Source organism: Chanos chanos, chromosome 13 (assembly GCF_902362185.1).
Source record: "Chanos chanos chromosome 13, fChaCha1.1, whole genome shotgun sequence".
NCBI lineage: Eukaryota > Metazoa > Chordata > Actinopteri > Gonorynchiformes > Chanidae > Chanos > Chanos chanos.
Window position 1 is genome coordinate 11,098,428 of NC_044507.1, and position 18,745 is coordinate 11,117,172.

General features: G+C 41.6%; 1 protein-coding gene across 3 annotated transcripts; it reads right to left on the bottom strand.

The window, feature by feature from the left end:
• Nucleotides 1-8,694: 8,694 nt before the first annotated feature.
• LOC115826291 (dual specificity mitogen-activated protein kinase kinase 6) lies at nt 8,695-18,289 on the bottom strand. Of its 3 annotated transcripts, XM_030790053.1 has the most exons (13): nt 17,994-18,289; nt 13,688-13,757; nt 13,529-13,531; nt 13,433-13,481; nt 12,430-12,543; nt 12,038-12,157; nt 11,075-11,191; nt 10,606-10,657; nt 10,159-10,286; nt 9,975-10,052; nt 9,649-9,788; nt 9,179-9,224; nt 8,695-8,824 (listed from the first exon to the last, which is right to left on the bottom strand). In XM_030790053.1, the coding sequence occupies exons 1-13, from the start codon at nt 18,082-18,084 to the stop codon at nt 8,747-8,749; spliced, it is 1,086 nt and encodes a 361-aa protein (XP_030645913.1). In that variant the 5' UTR covers nt 18,085-18,289; the 3' UTR covers nt 8,695-8,746. The 3 variants fall into 3 exon arrangements, with proteins under 3 accessions (XP_030645913.1, XP_030645912.1, XP_030645911.1); XM_030790052.1 differs by lacking the exon at nt 13,529-13,531 and having other exon boundaries at nt 13,688-13,768; nt 17,999-18,289; XM_030790051.1 differs by lacking the exon at nt 13,529-13,531.
• Nucleotides 18,290-18,745: the final 456 nt, after the last annotated feature.

The following is an 18,745-nucleotide window of genomic DNA, read 5'->3' on the forward strand; positions in this document are numbered from 1 at the left end:
ATACGCTCTAGTAGATTCCAAAGAAGAACTCCCAGCATCTCAGTCCCAGCTGTTTGAGGCCTCTCTGTTGGGAATACTTTGGTCTAAATGTGTTCTGTTTTCCTTAAAGGAGAAGAACAAGAACGGAAGGGAAGTTTCTCTGATTAAGCCATTGCATGCTTCTTAACCAAAGACACTCAATTAGAAAATTGTTCTAGCACTTTTTGAGAGGTGTCTTGAATTCTTGTCGTAAACATGGGGATGAGATATACACTCAATCTGTAAAATATTACTACAGAAGCAAGTAAGCCAGTCGCTTTATCTGTGAAACAGGAGATACAGGAGAAACCAACGATATAAAATGACAAAAATGAATGTACTGGTTCGTAAGAAAGATTAGTTGTGGTTACCGTGGTTAAACATGGCACACATGAGTCTTCTACCACTGTTAAAAAAATTGTTAAGAAAACTTTACTCATAGTGTACAATCCCACTCAGTTGCCTGGAACATAGTAGTTGCTTCACCATTGTTTACCAGAGTAAATGGCAGACTCGAAAACGAGCTGACCGACCTATTGATCAATGGCTATGTGGAAGTGTTGCTGGAGGTCATGAGTGAAAATCAGTTTATGTAATCTGACCGAAAGAGGATATAGCTTCTCCATCAAATCACTTATTGATCGACCCTAACCATTTGTGCCGATATATGGTGAAAACGTAAAATGTACAAATGCAGTCTATAAAATTAAGTTTGTGGGAGCGAGCGTTGGGTTAACGGGATTGTACTAAGACGAAGGAGGTGATGGATTTGCTAACCCATCGTAGGTTCTCTACACTCAACGCTGTGGTAGATTCCCCGTCTACAAATTTTCGCATCTGTTAGAGTGTGTACGTATAAGGACTGCCTGTAAACAGCGTTGTTACCAATACAGTTGTGCTGTTCTAAAAACAGCTAAACGCATCAGTGTATGTCACGTCGTTTGTTAGCTACTAGAGATCCGCAGCTGTTCTGCCTGTTAAAGACCGACCTCATTTTCTCATCTGCTTGTTGATCATATGACGTTTCACCATCTTGGACTGTTGTGCTTTTTTAAATAGCAGAAATGTTCCAAACCAGTAGGTAAACAACACATGCGCTCCATATTTCCCTCTGCTGTGTCACATTACGGCTACCCAATCCTCGCTACCATTAAAGATCTCTAATGCTACCAATTACATATTCTTGGCTCAGACTGGCTCTCATTGTCGCAGGTCGGTTGATATCATCGTCTCTTGACAAAGGCACTTGCTGCAATCCTGTGTGAGTTTCATGTTCTTCCACTGCGGTACTCGGTTACAAGTGCAAATTCGTCCAGGGCCTTGGCTGTCGGTCAGGCTTCTCTGGACCTTGGAAGCTTCGACCAAACAACTCCTCAAGCGAGAGACCAATCGCCAACATCACTTTAAATACTTTGAATACATGTACGCTGGCAAGCGACCCAAAGCAAAGGCTTTTCATCAGATGTTTAACCTTTAAGACGTCATATGAAAGAGCGTACGGGTTGCTTTATGAATAAAATAACAGACTAAATGGTTTGTAGCACAGTCAAGGACATCTAACTGCAGCGAAGAGAAGTCAGAAAGGCAAAGTTAAAAAAAAAAAGTGTATCTACTGTCATCAGCTTAGAGTTAAACTAATGCCAAATGTCACTAAAGTTGATTATTTCTCCACAGAGTTAGTGAACTGAGTCCAACAGCTGCTGCTATTGTATTGTAAAGAACCTGAACTCTCTTTGTATCAGACTACACAATCTAAACCGAGAAGATTAATACCTACATGTTTGTCATCTTAAATGTTCGTCCTCCCCAATTTCTTCCATTGCAATATTTGAAAAAAGCAAACAAACATACAAACAAACAAAACTCCACCCCAAATCTTACCAAACTGTAGCCAAATAAATGTTTCTGTTATATTACTAACAGCTGTATCTTTTTCTAAAAATGTTTTAAAAGTTTTCCCAAGAGGGAACAAGCAAAATGTCCCTTAGGTCAGTTTTTTCAAATATTTATATTCTCATGGGGACATTTGATCCATACAACACCAGAAGAACCTAAATCGCACACTAGCTTACCCAGACTATCACATTAAACAACTTGAGGGAATGGTTTCAGCCTTTCCCCTCATCAAACTGGCAATTCTAATCAAACAGAAAGTGTGCACTTTCCACAGGTCAACTTCTTCCATCTCATTAAGAGGAAAACACAAATTGCAGGTAAGCTACAGTACAGACATTACAAAATTAAAGGCATTTGAACCTGTTGAATTTTACACTCCTTCAGTCACTTATATTCAACTTACTGCTGTGGCATTTTGCTGTGATTATACAGACAAAAAACTAGGACAGCTTTGGGTATTGAAGTGACTAGATGACTATTTGGATGCTTAGCTTTTGGGACAGGATAATGTCGGAATAACTGTTTGTTCACTCAGCTGTCCAAATGTTCTTTTCAGGACGTTTTCCCCCCAGAACCATTCCAATTCTGTTCATCCTATTCAGGGAAAGGAAGGGGGGAGGGAGGGGAGAGAGAGAGAGAGAGAGAGATTTCTCTTTGTGTCCTTCTATCTGGACATTACAAAGGATGACATTAGCCTTAAGGGTTCTGGGATGTTCATAAGTGCTTCCTAAAATATGAACCTCATTGCAGCACATTTGAATGAGATTTGGATAGTTCAGTTATGGAACAGCCTTAGGACACATGAAATTCATTTTTAACAGTTGAGCAGTGAATGAAACACACAAGCAGTATACTGCTATGTAAGGACACAGGCTTTATATGGAAGGTAAAAAAAACAAACAAACAAACAAAAAACCCCTCACTTAGTTATTTCTTATGAATGTAAGTGTGTGGGCTGGTGCATGTATGTTGCGTGTGTTAAGTGTGTAAATCAGCTTGAACAGCCCTGGGACAACCTGATTCCTTTAGACCAGTTTAGTCTGGTTGGCAGCCCTGACTCTTCCCATGTTCATCAGATCGTCCAATCACGGAGTGACAGATAGCATTTAGTGTTTGGCCTTAGTCAGCTGTAGCTGAGCTGGATCTGTTTTCAGAAGAACATTCTTAAGGATGAAATGTGCTGTGTGTTGATGGCGAGTTCACAAGTCTCGATAAAGACACAGCAGATATCCCAAGTCCAGAAGTCTCCTGTATCGTGTTTGGAATCCCGTTTCACTTTGGTTAACCATGTATTTGCATCTTACCTGCAACGGTGCATGGAAAGTTGTGGTAAAACACAAACTGTTCCATTGTACCTATTCTTTTGCAACGCAAGTAGCGATCATAACATCAAAGGTATGGACTGAGTTGTTTTGATGTAAATGCACAGACATCAGGGAGCTTTGGCCTGATGTTAGTATCTCGGCTGACAGACTAGATACAGTAAAGTGAAGGCTAGGGCATTCAGATTTGGCAATATGAGGATACTCTGCCGTCCTGACAGCTAGGGGGCAGAGTTGATAATGTATATCCACAGATTTGTCCCAAAATTATGCATTTGGGTTATCAAACCATCGCTAAGATCGTTAAATAAATAAAGGCACATAAAACACAGAAGTTTGGAGGGAAAGGCCAAGTTCTACTGTACACAAAATTCATTGTATGTCATCTTCATTTTAAGTCCACTACATTTCTGTCTGTGTTCATCTTGAGAGACCAAATCATAACATTGTGTTAGAATACTAATAGCCCACAATCTGGTGAAAATAATGGTGACCTAGTACTTCTCTTGTAAAAATTTATTAGAACAAGAGCATTTGAACTAGCTGCGCAATGGAAATATTTGTTTTGGATTGAGGCATTTTAGATTTGTGTATTACACTGGGTCAGACTTTGTTGTGGAAAGTATAACTGGAATCGTGTGAGCCCAGAGACCCTAAGGAAGGTGTTAATCACCACCTTCTAAGACTGAGAGTGATATGAGAGCTGGGTACTTGCTTGGCAACCGTCTCCTTGTCACTCCTTTTTCCCCACAAGAATCTGTCTCTCACTCTCACAGACTCAAACACACAAAATGGATTCATTCTGTGGGTTTAAAACAGCAACGTGGTTGCTACCTGAGCTGAACATGTATTTTTTTTAAAGACAGTACTCCTTTTAAAAACGTAATGTCCAGTGTCCGCTACATACCAATCCCAAACTCCTCTGAGAAATAAAAAATTAAGATAAAGGGGAACAGAGCAGCTTATTTTAGGGAAAAATTTGTTTGGCTACATGGTCCAAACATTGGCTCTTGTCCGGTCAACCACACTTAAGATCAAGCTGACTTTATGACACAGGAAATGCAAGTTATGTAATGTAAAAGGAAGCTTGACCAATTCTTCTGATTTTGGAGCCGGAATTTTAACGGCTCATCACCTCGCAATGTTTCCTCCATTTTCAAGAAGACAAAGAGCCAAAAGGTAAAAAAAAAAAAACCTCTTGTAAAATGAAAGACAAATCTGAACCCTCCAACCCATGTCTACATCAGTCTACAACATTACTCAGACCATTCCTGAATTCACAGATACATTTTTTGAATAGAGAAACAACACGCATGACTTAAATTATAACTGATCAGTCAGCCCTAGATAAGCTTCATGTCGAGCGAGAACTCAAATGACACTGAAAATCAAAGACACGGAAACCCAAACAGGATGCTTCAAAAGACTAACTTCCTCTCGGTTTTGTGGCTTCATAAAGACAAAAAAAAAGACAAAAAAAGAGGTGCAGACACATGCACACACTCTCACTCAGACCACGTCAGATGGCTTAAGTAATTAACCAAAGGAAACTGTAAAACAGACACACGTTTCCGATATGTCAAACACATTTAGAGCAAAACATTCCAATAACAGCACGGCAATTTACTGTACTTTGTATACCCTCATTTACTCAGAGTTAACAATTCCTTTGTTTACTTTGTAGCTCATGATACAGTTTGTCCACTTATGGGAGCATTTTTGCAAGACTCGTTGACTTATACAGAACTTGCAGTTGTTGAGAAAATGAACAGAAAAAAAACAGATTTAGCCAAGCCAGTAAGCTCATTCCCTTACACATTTATATATATAGAAGCAAACCCGCCATGTATTTTTAGGAACCAGAGAAGCCGTTTGCTTGTCCTGCTCCTGAAAACTAAGTGAGCGGGTTAAAAAAGGTGAAGTGTCTGAAACGGAAACTCTTAAAGCTTTGACCCACGGGGAATTAAGACAGTGACGGCGAGTGATCTTATCTGAAACCTGAAGACAATCGAGAGAGTGGTGTTTAAATCCAAATCCACTGCACCTAATCTACAAGCCATTCCAAAATTACAATATCCTCTTTACATCACATGGCAAACCCATATGTTCTGAATATTTATAAGCTGAGTTGGTCAAACATTACACAATGTGTCACCACGGATTTTATCTGTAATTATAAAGCAATTGAGTTTAAATCCCACGGGAAATCTGGTTTGTTAATTAAGGAGTTTCGTAACATTAAGTTCTATATTTAACTTAATTAAAACACAAATAGAAAGTGAGTTCTTTAAAAATTAATTAAAATATGTTAATCAAATTACACAACGAGGATCCCATATACTAAACGTGTACAGTTTCTCGCCGAGGACGAAACCTCCACGCATGGGGTATCCGTCGCCCACATTAAGTCAAGCAAGACGAAAAAGTCTGGATATATTATGCATGTGTGGAGATTTAGGAAATGTGATATAGCTGGGGCACCTTATACTTCAGTTTGTTTAAGAAAGGCAACCCGCTGCCAGTGGATATATATATATATATATACAGACAACGATTGGGGAGCTTGAGAACATCCCAACAGTGATGCATTTCTATTTTTATTATCTTTCTACAGCAACACGGAAAGAAACACAGGGACTCTCACACGTCACAGGTACTGACGGACATGGAAAACAGAGGGGTAAGCAACACTGGAAAGTCAGTTCATACAGAGAAATAACGAGGCTATGAGTTGAAGTCCTAGAGTTGGACTTCAAGACGACATTTCGGGAGGTGACTGGCTGGTGGATATTGCTAAGTCATCAAGCTGATGAATCTATCCCATAATAAAAAAAGACCAAATCAGCAAAGCTGATTCTCCACATACATCCTGTGTGGCAGATAAAGTTGAGCAACTTGATGAAACTCTGAACATTTCCGTAGTTAGATGACAGGCGTGATAAACATAACCACAAGATCAGGGTATAACCACACATTTCAACAGTAGGCTAAAAATGACTCAAACACTCTGTCTTCTCTCTCTCGCTCTCGCACACATGCACACTCACGCAAGTTCAATTAAAATCCCAAAGGGTCAGTTTAGTGAAGAATAAAACCTTTATTATTTTTGTCTTCCCACAGTTCAAGTTAGTCCATCTCACCATCCCAGTGGGAGGAGTCTCGTTAAAAAGAGTGAGGGAGCACGAGGTAGAGCGACTCCTCCGTCTTCACTGTGATTGGCCACTGATCCTCCGTTTCTCCTCTCTTTTAAAAAAAAAACAAAAACAAAAACAAAAAGCACATCATCTGGAATGGCTTCTCTAAAAAGAGGGGGGGGGGGGGGGGTGTCATAAGACAAAACCTTTCAAAAAAAAAAAAAACACACAGCAGTTTTCTTCATATCATCACCACCTTTCCCTTCTCACAAAACTAAAGATCAAACTCATTTCGACAGTCACTGACTCTGAAGTAGTAGAACATAGAGTTATACTGGAGAGCTTTTCCAGTGAAGCAGTGGCGCCGGAGGACCAGAGTGCAGAGTGCGTCACTGTCGTCATCTCTGCTCTGCAGAACTTGGGGGAGGGGGGGGGGGGGCCTTTGGATGGGGCACGTGTCTGCCAACATTCACAGAGACTTTGTACAGAAGCATGCATGTGCATATGTCTGTGTGTTTATGCGTATGACGTGTATGTGGCCGAGGTGAACCAGTGACCACTCGAAACTCAAACATCCACCTCTGACAGTGAGACATACTGACCCTTCAGGTTCAACTCCAGAGCTTGTAGTCGGTGTCCATTTTAAAAACAGGTAAAACAGGCTGATGCAACCTGAGAGGAAGTGGCAGCACACCAATACAAGGGGTGTGTGTGTGTGGATAGGTGAGCATGTGTGTGTGTGTGTGTGTGTGTATGTGTGTGTGGATAGGTGAGCATGTGTGTGTGTGTGTGTGTGTGTGTGTGTGTGTGTCTCTAAGTCCGTGCCTTGTGTAATATCCACTCCGTCTTTCGGTGTGGGTGCAAGACACGGTTTAACGGCCTCAAAGACTACACAGTGCAAGGTTTCCACTTTTTTTAAAAGTTCACAATACTAAATATACATCATCTTTTTCTTTTTTTTTTCCCCACTCATTCTCAAACACACAGGTAAGGCATAAGGGGAGCGTTCACTGGAAAACATTAATGCTCTTTTCAGATACACCAGATGGGGGCAATCCACAGTATCCCTCTATTCAACAACTGCATAACACTGTCAAGAGAGAAAAAAAAAACAAAAAACAAATAAAGAAGAAGCAGAAGAGGAAGAGAATGATTTGCTCCAGTCCCTTTCCAGCATACAGAGGTGTGATATCATTAGACAAGGCTCAGAGAGGACTGGATGTAGCCAACTGTCTTAAAACCCTAACATCAGTAGAGAAACTTAGAGCACTTCCATGGGCTGCCTCTCAAAAACTCCTGCTATGAATTCACAACCAATCCTGATGCAATCTGCTGCAATGGGCGGGGCTCTGCTGGGGATTTTGGGGGGGGGGGGGGGGTAGGGAGGTGAAATGGGGCGTGGTAACACTGCATAGAAGGGAAATGGAAAGGCGTGTATCAGTACTCAGTACAGTGTGCTCTTTTGGATGTGGGACCATGACCAAATCATCCAGGAATGACATTCCCTCCCCTCCCCTTTTCTCTTAAGCGAAGGGACCCCTCCCCTTGACATTTGACCTTTTCCACCAACACTCTGACTTTTCTGAATGAGCGAGTCTGAGCCTAACTGAATGGCACAGAAAACCCAGCGACCAAACATTCAACTCTTTCACAAAACAGTGACAACCAGGCTTCCAATCACAGCATTACAATAATAATAATAATAATAATGATGATGATAATAATAATTAATAGTACTCATAATACCACTGTCATCTTAAGGCCATTCCTCTGTGAGTGTGTAGGACACAGGGGAAACAGACACGAGTTACATGTATAGTATGTGGCTTATCTTTGATGAGACGGCCACAGCAGCAGGGATGCTGAACATGAACTCAGAGATTGTGTTTCAGTGACGTGAGATTTGGCAGATAGTCCGACTTTATCCGTTAGTGTGAGCAGACTTCAGTCATGGCGGATCGGGGGCGTCTGGAGCAGAGTGGGGTGGGGTATGGGGGTTCGACTAAAATTAGGGGGGGGGGGGAGTGGCGGGGACTGCAGAAGGATGGATGCCGTGTCTGCTCTGTTCAGTCTTTTGGGGGGGGGTGGGCTTCCTTCCTCCAGTGCTTAGCTTGGCTCTTACCCACTCGCGTGTCTCTGCTTTCGCCGGTTTAAGTCTATGGGACACGTTGGGGGCGAGGGTTTAAATGTTCTGGTGAGGGCGGTGTTGGTTTGTGCAAGTCTGAAGGGAGGAGGGGCGGGGGGGGGGGGGGGGCACTGGGGGGGTTGGGTTGGGGGATGTGGTGGGATTGTCCAACCCACACACACACACACACACACACACACACACACACACACACACACACACACACTGATCTGCAGTGAAGGAGCCACCAATCAGACCCCGAGGATGACTTTGACAAAACTGGCCACGTCTGTCTCTTTGGAGTCGTGAAGAGTGAAGAAGGGATGTTGCTGAAAGACAAGAACGTTAAAAAAAAAAAAAAAAAAAAACTTAAATTCTGACCTTGTGTCAAAAAATATACAGTACATATATTCCGTGTCACAAACACAGTGTCTTCATGTAGTCAGACAGATGTGTGGGGCAAGTCTGTCCTCTTGTGGGCATTTGACAGAAGATGTACAACTACGTATCAATTCTATTAATTACCCCAAATGACAGAAGCCCTCAATTAAAGGAAACAACAGATATTCTAGTATAACCCATCAAACTGAATCATTACACTGAATGTTGTACCGTTACGTCTTGACTGTCATAAGCATGTAGAATTTTGTCTGATGTAAATGCAGGTATGATTGAAAACTAACCATGAGTTCTGCATAAGTTGGCCTCTCATTTGAATTCTTCTTTAAGCTGTAAGGATGACAACAAGACAAGAATGAAGGGGGAAAGTGTGGCCTCACCTGCCACTGTACACCCTTAGACCCAGTCAAGAAGCACAACAAGTTTTACTCAGATTTACTCAAAAACTTAAAGATGGAACAGCTTTGGTAAATTTCTCAATCCAAAACACAGCACATCATTCTTCTTAGCATATATCAAATTGAAAGAAATATAAATGAATTGTATATTTCTAATAATATGTTGTATATACTGTATAATATTTCTATTTGTATATGGTATAACATATATGAGTTGTATATGACATATATATGAGCAGAGTGATAACACAACAGATAAATAAACAGTAGATAAATGCCCACCCATAGTGAGGAACTGTTCTGACACAGGACTGGCTAAACCAGAGAGAGAGAGAGAAAAAGAGAGGGGTACAAACCACTGGGAGCAGAAATCCACAAATTCGGGGGAAAAGCGGTCGGCGGGCAGCTGTGGAGATGGTTCGTCCACCACCTGCTTCAGCTGCTGGAACGGTGTGCCCCAAGAGTCGTACGGGAAACGCAAAATGGCCAACTCAATCTGACGGGTCCCGCCCAACGCCGAGAGACACGCACGACACACACAGAAAACGTAAAAAAAAAAAAAAAAAAAAAAGACATTTAAGTGCTACCATCCAGCGAGTTCAAAGCATATGCATGTTATTCCCCACAGATCTCCAATATGCTAAAGATATGATAATAAATAAGAAGAGGTTGGGAGTCCTACCATTGTGATCCCTAAACTCCATATGTCCGATTTGACATTGTAACCCTTCTGATTGAGATCAGGGTTTATCCGTTCCGGCTGGGGAAGGAGAGAGATAAACAAAAACGATCAAAAGGCTGAGGTTAACCGACAAGCTCAAACGCTGCTAGAGCATCACTGTTCTATACGCCCCACGGATACATACTGCCATGTAAGGCTTGCAGCCAGCATCCATGGTTTTGGCCACAGAGTCCACCAGATAACCACTGATGCCAAAGTCACAGATCTTCACCTGGCCCTCTGTGTTTATGAGAACGTTCGAGGGTTTCACGTCTGTGGGGCAAAGGTGAAGAGTCTAGTCACTGGGTCAAATCCCGACATGTCCAGACATGCCCGGACAGAGCAGGCGAGTGTTCCTGTGCACTGTGCTTTTTGGATTTCAGTCAAACACCTGCACCTTTATTTCTCCAGCTTACATAACGTATTTTATGTAAACAGATAATTATAGGAGACGGTTGACATATATGCACGACCGCAGCATATGCTCCTTTATAAATTACAGTATAACTATCACGAACTGATAACAATTAAAGGAGTAAACATTAGGTAAAGTAGTGTGTGTAAACACTGGACCCTTAAGTGTGTGTTTTACCTCTGTGAATGACTGAGAGGTTGCTATGCAGATATTCCAAAGCTTTGACAATCTAGAGAGAGAGAGCAAGAGAGAGAGCAAGAGAGAGAGAGAGAGAGAGGAAGGAAGTGAATTCTGAATCATAATGATCCGCCTGGCACTGAGTCACACTGCTAACAATGAATAATCTTCCTTTTGCCAAATGGACATTAGTTGCTTTCTGAGGTTCTAGTTTTGGGACCAATGCTTAAGTGTACAGTAGGTCATCTTGCAATTACAGTTACCCTAGGAATTACCCTGCAATCCTGCTACTGGAAAATTCGTCTGCAGTACATCAACAGCTTTATTATAGATTATACACAAAACCTTAGTGTAAGCTGTTATATACAAAACCTGAAGATTCTGTTAGCTATTCTCCAAGAGAAGATGCAAAGGAACATTAACATTTAGAATAAGAGGTAGAGTGTATTATTAGGTTGGGGGTACACACCGATACAGTCATTTTGCCCAGAATATCTTCAGGGATGGTCAGGCCCTTCTCAATGACCTGCTTGTAGAACTTGTCCAGTGACGTGTCCATCAGTTCCATACAGATCCACACATCACCCTGGCAACGCAAGGAGGGGACCAATCGGAACAGAGTAAACAAAGAGGGACAGGGAGAGTCAGGAAGTTGGTCGTTATGAAAGGCCATCCTGAACCGCGTGCACACAAACACACACACACTCTATGACTCCATTAAGATGCCATTTCCTCTGTTCCAGCCAGGTCTCAGAAAGGTGACTAGAACCTTCGCAAACTAAATTCTCAGTTGTCACTTGCTCTCTCAGCTCAGTCTCTGCATTACAAAGCAATGGTGATTCTGAGCTCCATGTAGGTAATTACCTTGTCATGCATCAGTTAGATATATGATCTTGGTATGGTTATCCTTTAAGTTACCTATTAATGACATAGGTACTCTCAAACAGTTTGCAGGCTAAACATTAAAAAGGCACTTTGTGGGCTTCATGGACAATCATGAATTATAGCATAATGAACTACATTCATTTTAATTCCAAAAACTACGTTTCAGCTCAAAACTTCCCATGGTTCCATGCCTGTAAAATCGAGCACTTTGGGACAAAACAGAACCCAGATGACCTCTGCAATGATTATTACTTTTCTGTCCATAGAAATCTGTGCTGGAAAATGAAAAAGCCTCAATACGTCCAACAGCCTGTCATTCACGGAGCCTCTGCTCCCATGCATGTGGTATATAAATAACCACGTTATTTTCTTACTTGCCACAATTTAACTCCCAACAGAAGAAACTAGAAAACGACAGTCATTTTGATGTCATTTTCACTCAGCGCAATCATTATGGGGCACTTAAAAAGGTGGCGCAGTCGAAGTGAAGGCGAACTCAGTCAAAGGGGTCACAGTAATAGAGGACAGGGCCGAGCAGCTAAGCTACCTCTCTGAACAGGGCGCCGTAGAAAGTCACTGTGTAAAAACAGTCTACAGTTCTCATGGAGATGTCCAAATCCATCAACAGCCTCTTCTGCTCCTGTGTATTCACCGTGGCCCGGATCCTCTGGAGAGACACACACACACACACACACACACACACACACACACAGGCACACAGTCAGGCTTCATGGAACCTACATTAGCATTAATATACAGCAAAGAACTGCTTGATGTATAAAATGAAAAACAGGAGAATTATTCCTCTGTTCACGTAACAGAAATATCTTGCGTTCTGATTTGCTGTGCAGCAGACGGCGGAGGACGAACTACGAGGAAGGCCACGAAGAGGAAGAACTCAACGCAGAGTAAAAAAAAAAAAAAACATGCTCCACTCACCTTCACGGCCATAATCAGTCCACTGGGCACGTGCCTCATTTTATCAACCACTCCATAAGCCCCCCTGCCCAACTCCGCTATCTGTTCCAGATCATCTGCTTTCACCTCAAAGTTCTACCCAAAAAAAACAAAACAAAAAAAAAAGGTAGAGAAAAAAGGAAGCAGAAAGAGGAGAGAGAAGCACATTGTGTTACAACTACTGTGGGAAATAAGATTATCAATATACCTGACCGAATGAGAAAGAACAGGGGAACAAAGGGGTAGAGGTATACTGGATCTCAGAAGACGACTGTCCAGGCAAGGGTCTGAGACTTAAGAAACGCGTACTCGAGATGAATTTAAAGAAGACAACGGAAGCTTAATCTGTCAAAAACAAGTTCATGGCTTGTTCACATGCCATACATTCCATACAAATTTAGCACTCAAGGCAGCTGTGCATCAACTTTAAAATCTTTCTTCTTTTTATAAACGCTGTAAGCATTTGTAAACTTGGCGACTATCTTGCGCTGTGCTCGACAACTACTGTGAACAATAAGCTCAATTTTAGAGGCAACAAGACCACCATTCCGATGGTCTTCAAATTTCATAAACAAAAAAAAACAAATTACATGCTATCCCTTCCATGACTGAGTATATTTCCTGTTTACTTGACTAGAATGTTCTCTGCAAAAGAGAAAGTGAACACAGAGCCACTTCTACTCATAAGCACCAGTGAGACAAACAAAAATCATGAAATGCATGGAGTTATTGTGAAGCTGACAGTGGAAGACCTGAGAGACATTAAGCTGTCAAAAAAGAAAAAAAAAACCAACCCAAAACCTCCAACGCTTGGTGCCACCATCTCACCACCAACCCTAACCAAACAGATCCACACATTTCTCACCTCAACAGATTTTGAGGGATATTTTACACGTGATCAGTATCAGCGGTCTGTAAGACAGCCACTCCAGGTCTAGTGTTTCAAGGTAAACTGATGTAGAATGGTGTTCCCTTTGCACCCTACCTTATCACCAATAGTCACACACGCTTTGGAGTCCAGGTCTCGCGGGGGTCTGAGGAAACAAAATGAACAAAAAGAAAGGAGAAGAATATCGAGAACGCTCTGAAAATTCTAGAGTGATATTACAATGGTGCGGGTTATCATTATCAGACGGGGATTTGAGTCAAAGAGGAGGCCTTTGATCAAATCCTATTGTCTGAAGGTCTTGGAGCTACCTGAGAGAGAGGTTTGTGTGTTTGTGGCCTCAGGCATACTTACGTAGCTGCAGGTTGGGGCTGCTCAAAGACCTCCTTAGACAGTCGGAGGCCCCCTCTGTTCTTCTTTTTACCTGACAGACGGAGAAACAGACACGGAGAGAAAGAATGGAGGAAAGAAAACAAAACAGTTTATTATTTCACAAAGGTCCGACACACTCTCAAAGCAGAGATGGGAAATTTTCACCGTCCCCTTCACTCTATGCCATTGATAGACAGCATGACAGTCACATTTCAATGACTCAAACCGAGAGAGAAAAATCAGTCCACATCATCTCACACTTTCCAATAGAAACTACGTCAAGGCTCAATATTTCACCTTCAATGCAAAACAAGCTTTTCCCATTGACAAAAAAAAAAAAAATACTGAGCCAGTTCCCACAAGACCTGGGAGCTCATCTGTCCATCTGACATAAGAGAAGTTTTGAGTCCACCTTGAAAACTCGAAAGTCTGTGGAATAGTGTGTTTCACATGTGTGCTTCCCCTCACCAAACTGATCTAAATCCAAACTCACACACCAGCCTGAGACACAGCGTAGAAAGATAATTTGTCTGAGGAAAGGGCATTCTGAAGGACTCTCTGGGGAGTAACCATTGCACTGGGAGCCAGAGCTTCCATTAATTTCAGTTCAGTTAAGAACATTCTTTGGAACTATTGTGGAATTCCATTGCCGTTTCTTTGACATCACTGCCCTCTTCTTCATGCCAATTCTCATGAACCAGTGTGACCACACAGGTGTTATAGAGCCCAGCTAACACACAGTAAACAGAGCATGACCCCTTTCACCTACACGTCCTTCTGGAACAAGCCATTAGCTAAAGAGGAAATTATAACTTCCGCAGAGAATTAGCCCTGGGGCATAATTTTAAAGCGCTATGCAGTTAATTGCAGGCCATGCCAAACATCCAAGGAAATGGAAAAATGTCCACTGTCTGAAGATTTGAATGGTCAGGTCAGAATCCTGCTAGGTTCCATTTATATTTAAAAAAAAAAAAAAATCACTTGATTGTTAAGCTGCAGGAAGCATCAAGCACTGTTCAGTTCAGTTTGTTTGGTCGTGACAACTGACTAACAGACCTCAGGATTCTCACTTTAAGCTGCTGGGTGTATGCTAATTCCTCAATAGCGTCACTGTTTAGGAATTCTCAGACCGTTGGTGTGCAGAGTGGGGTTTTTTTTTTTTTGGGTTCTGTGCAGACTTTGCCAAAAACACCACAAACACTGCCTTGAGCAGTATATGGTCTCACACACTCTCTCTCTGTCTCTCTCACACACATACATACACATACAGTAAGGCCTAGAGACTGTACAGGTAACAGGTCCCAGTGAAAGTCCTCTGGCATGAGGTGTAATACAAGTGATTCAGTGATTCAGATTATGATTTGTCTAGGCTGTGACAGGTATGATTGTTTCTGAGTGGGAGCACATTCCACACAAGCTAATCTTTCAGTCAGATCTCAGAATTCAAGTCTTCACATTAGCTGTAAAGAAAAAGAAAAAAATCAAATCAATCCAAAGAGGAGGACATATAACAGCACAAGGCCTCAAAACAGAGAGCACCTTGACCTCTTTGTTACAGTGCAGAACCTACTTCTTACTGGCCTTTAGTTGTGTGTGCATTGCTGAAGGAATGTGGGTGGGGTTAAGTGAGGCAGGTGTGTCTTATTATGTTGAACCTGCCAGAGTGTATAAGACTGCTCACTACCAAACAAGGCAGGATCCTGGTCCAAAGCTTGAGCTCTTTCCCCCTGGGGAAAAGTTGAGATGGCAGCCCTGGCATCGATCACCAACAGGAGGAGAATCATTCCCACCATTTAAACTTTATCAGTGGCACTTTTTCTTTGCCTTTTGCACACACAAAAATATTATAAGATATTTTGACACAATATGGTCCTCCTACCTTTATGACCCACTATCTAGGCCTAATTTCTGTGTGGCCTATGGGAGCATTAAAGTGTAAATAACTAAGCTGAGTCTCTCCCTCCCAGTTCACAGCTGTGCTTGTTACTGGTTTATTTGCAGTACAATGCTCAGCAGAATGAAATCAGACTTCTGACGTTCATTTAGGTCAGGAACTCCTATGTGTAAACTGAACCTAGAATCCAGTCATAGGGCTAAATGCTGATTAAAATATAAGTAGTGGGGTGTAACTTGAACCAGAACAGGTAGAAGCTGCTAGATACTTTCTCCACCATGTTTTTCTTTCTATGGTGTAGAACATTTAGAGAATACAAAGTCCCTGTCCACACCTGTGCAGGGGAAACCCAATCAGCATTCAGGCATTTCAGCTCTCTCTGCAGTAGCCATGAGAGAGACAACTGTACTGTGTGAGTCATCAGTTTCTCTTACACAACACTTCATAAGGCCCTGCGTTAGGACCAATTACAACTCCATTTCAACATAACGCCATCTTCTCCTCCCAGTATCACCTGTCACTCAATTTCAACTGCCATCTGGCTACACATCAATAGTGTTTATAGTCTGTATGCAGGTTGGCTGGTATGTGAAGACATAGACAATTTGGGTGTACTTGGGCTCTTTCTGTAATAACAAATTAGATACTTCTGTGGGAGAAGTCTTATAAATGCAGTGGGACAAACAAGCCATACACAGACTAATAAACTAGAGGCATCAAGTACAGCAATTGTTTTGTTCAGTCTGACACGTGCTATAACTAAACTGACAATCAAAACAGATTCTGACTGAAATACATTCAACAATAGTGCAGCACTGTAACATGCGTGTACTTCAAAACCAATGACAGTCTGTTTGCGGCCAAAGAGCAGTAACCAGAGTGAAACAAGAACATCAAAAGATGAGCAGGTCCTTACATGCAAAGCTACGCAAGAGTCTGTTTTTGTCCGTGTGTATGAGTGTCAGAAGCTAAATGATGTGTGTGTGGTAAATGTGAGAGCAAGATGTATAAATATAGATAAGTATGTTTTAGCCATGCCTACTTACATTTACAACGTAGCTCTGTGTTAGCGTAGTTAATGATGATGACGCATCTTATAAAGGAGCAAAGTAAATTTAATTTATATTTACCGGACATTTAATAATCAGAAATGCGATACTGTTGCGGGGGGCTATTTTCCCTTTGAAATGTTCAAAAACAGCATTTAACTTAATGTCAACGTCGCCGAAGGACGCTACTGTGACCAAAAAAAATCAAAAAGGTGAAGTCAGCTCAAACAAGCCACGGGACATCCTTTACTTAACAGACACACGGATAGTTTGCCATGATAAATAGTTTGATATTTCAATTGTGTAAAGTATTACAAGAATGTGTGAGTGGGCGACATGTTTTCTGGCGTACTGTCATTTTCCGGTTATGACAGGTTTTTCAAACCGCACCAACAAGTTAACTATCATGCTAACTAGATTAGTTAGCTAACTAAGACGTTTTTGTTTTATCCTATCTGCAACATCAAACTACCCTTTAAAACAAAACTAAGTTTCGTATTTTTTTTTTACACCTTTACAATTTTTCGGAGTTGGAATATCAGCTAGTATCAAGTGGGGGTTAACGGAATGACGTTAACAACGTACGGGTAGCTATGCTAACTAGCTATGTACAGCATAGCTACGCTAATCTAACATCTTTGTCATTAAGCTGCTAATATGCTAACTAGCTAGCTTGGTAGCATCAGCCCTGGTGATATACCAGTTTAGCTACCCACTCATCAAGTCAGCTAATGTTAGAATGTTAGCCAGCCATAGCATTCTACCAACTGTTAGGTTGTTTCCTCCAAACTAACAGCTAATGTTATTCACTACTAACTGCTGTCAAACATAAAGGTGTTCCCAATATTACGCCAAATACAAGCAACAGTTCAAAGATGCATGGCACGTTACACTTTTTCTGGTTAGCTTTGTTAAGTTTTAACACTAGTTAAGGTTTAGTAAATTATTCTATCTGTACTGAAGCAACTCGTTAGCTTAATGATCTGGCTATACCCTTGGGACAATTATGATTATTTATAGCTTGCACATTGTTTCCATAACTTTATCGAGATCCAGCCGAGCGATGTGCACTCAAACGGACACCATGAGTTAGCCTTGCTCCTATGAATCCCTATAGGCAGTTCTTACTGGCTGGACTATTAGCTACCTAGCTAACACAGATATGTTAAAACTTCAGCTGCAACGTTTTACATGGAACTCTGCACCAGGATCTATCTTGAACAAGGAATCCACAGAATATTCTGTTAATGCAATCAACAGCCCATACTTGCAGCCCTGCATGCACGTAAAGTGCAGAAATGCTTGCATACAGGATGAGACTGGTTCAGCGTATGAAAATCCTTACCTGGTCTTGGCAGAGACATTTCCCCTTTGCTTTGATGAGGGGGAGGGGAAGCACAAAAGACTTTGCCTTCTCTCTCTCTCCCTGCCCTCATCTCCCCCTTTCGGGAGCTTTATGAAGACTGATTCGCAACAAACGCTGGAAGTTATGATACGTCCGCATATACTTAAACTTATGAGGTCTCAGCCTTACTGGTTTTCGCTGAGTGGGAAAGTACTTAATGCATCACTCCAGTGCACTGATTTCTCGCACAGCTACACTGATTGAACGCTTTTTAAATTGCTTCAATCACGCACACACTGGACGCAGCCAACTTCAGACTGAAAGGCGTTAGCGCACACGTTTTTCCTGTCTGTTGCACAAAGGATTATGGGACTTGATGTACATCATATTTCCATACCTACGTTGATTGTGGTTAACAATATGATACTGATTACAGAATTTCGTAATTTGGGCTATATGGATCAACAGAAAAAAATCCTCACGTTTATGGTAGATTACAGATTTCAGGATATTTCTTAAAAGTGGTATCAGGATTATATTTTTGGAAAAAAATATATCAAAGTCTTATTTGTATTGTAAAAGAAGGATTTTAATGGAGCATTGGAGTGACAACAGAGCATAATTAAAACTACATTACAGTAATATTTTGTAAACGTGTCGATCAAGCCGTATTAAGCAGGTACAGGGGTTGGTATGTACAACATTTGTAGCCAAATGCAGTGCACACACAGACATGGTCTGGCTGAGGCTGA

Coding starts and splice junctions, on each gene's coding strand:
- LOC115826291 (XM_030790052.1), bottom strand. CDS start 18,084: ATGAGGGCAGGGAGAGAGAGAGAAGGCAAAGTCTTTTGTGCTTCCCCT. Junction 11,192..12,037: donor ACGGCGCCCTGTTCAGAGAG/GTAGCTTAGCTG, acceptor TTGCGTTGCCAG/GGTGATGTGTGGATCTGTAT. Junction 10,658..11,074: donor TGGGCAAAATGACTGTATCG/GTGTGTACCCCC, acceptor CTCTCTCTCTAG/ATTGTCAAAGCTTTGGAATA.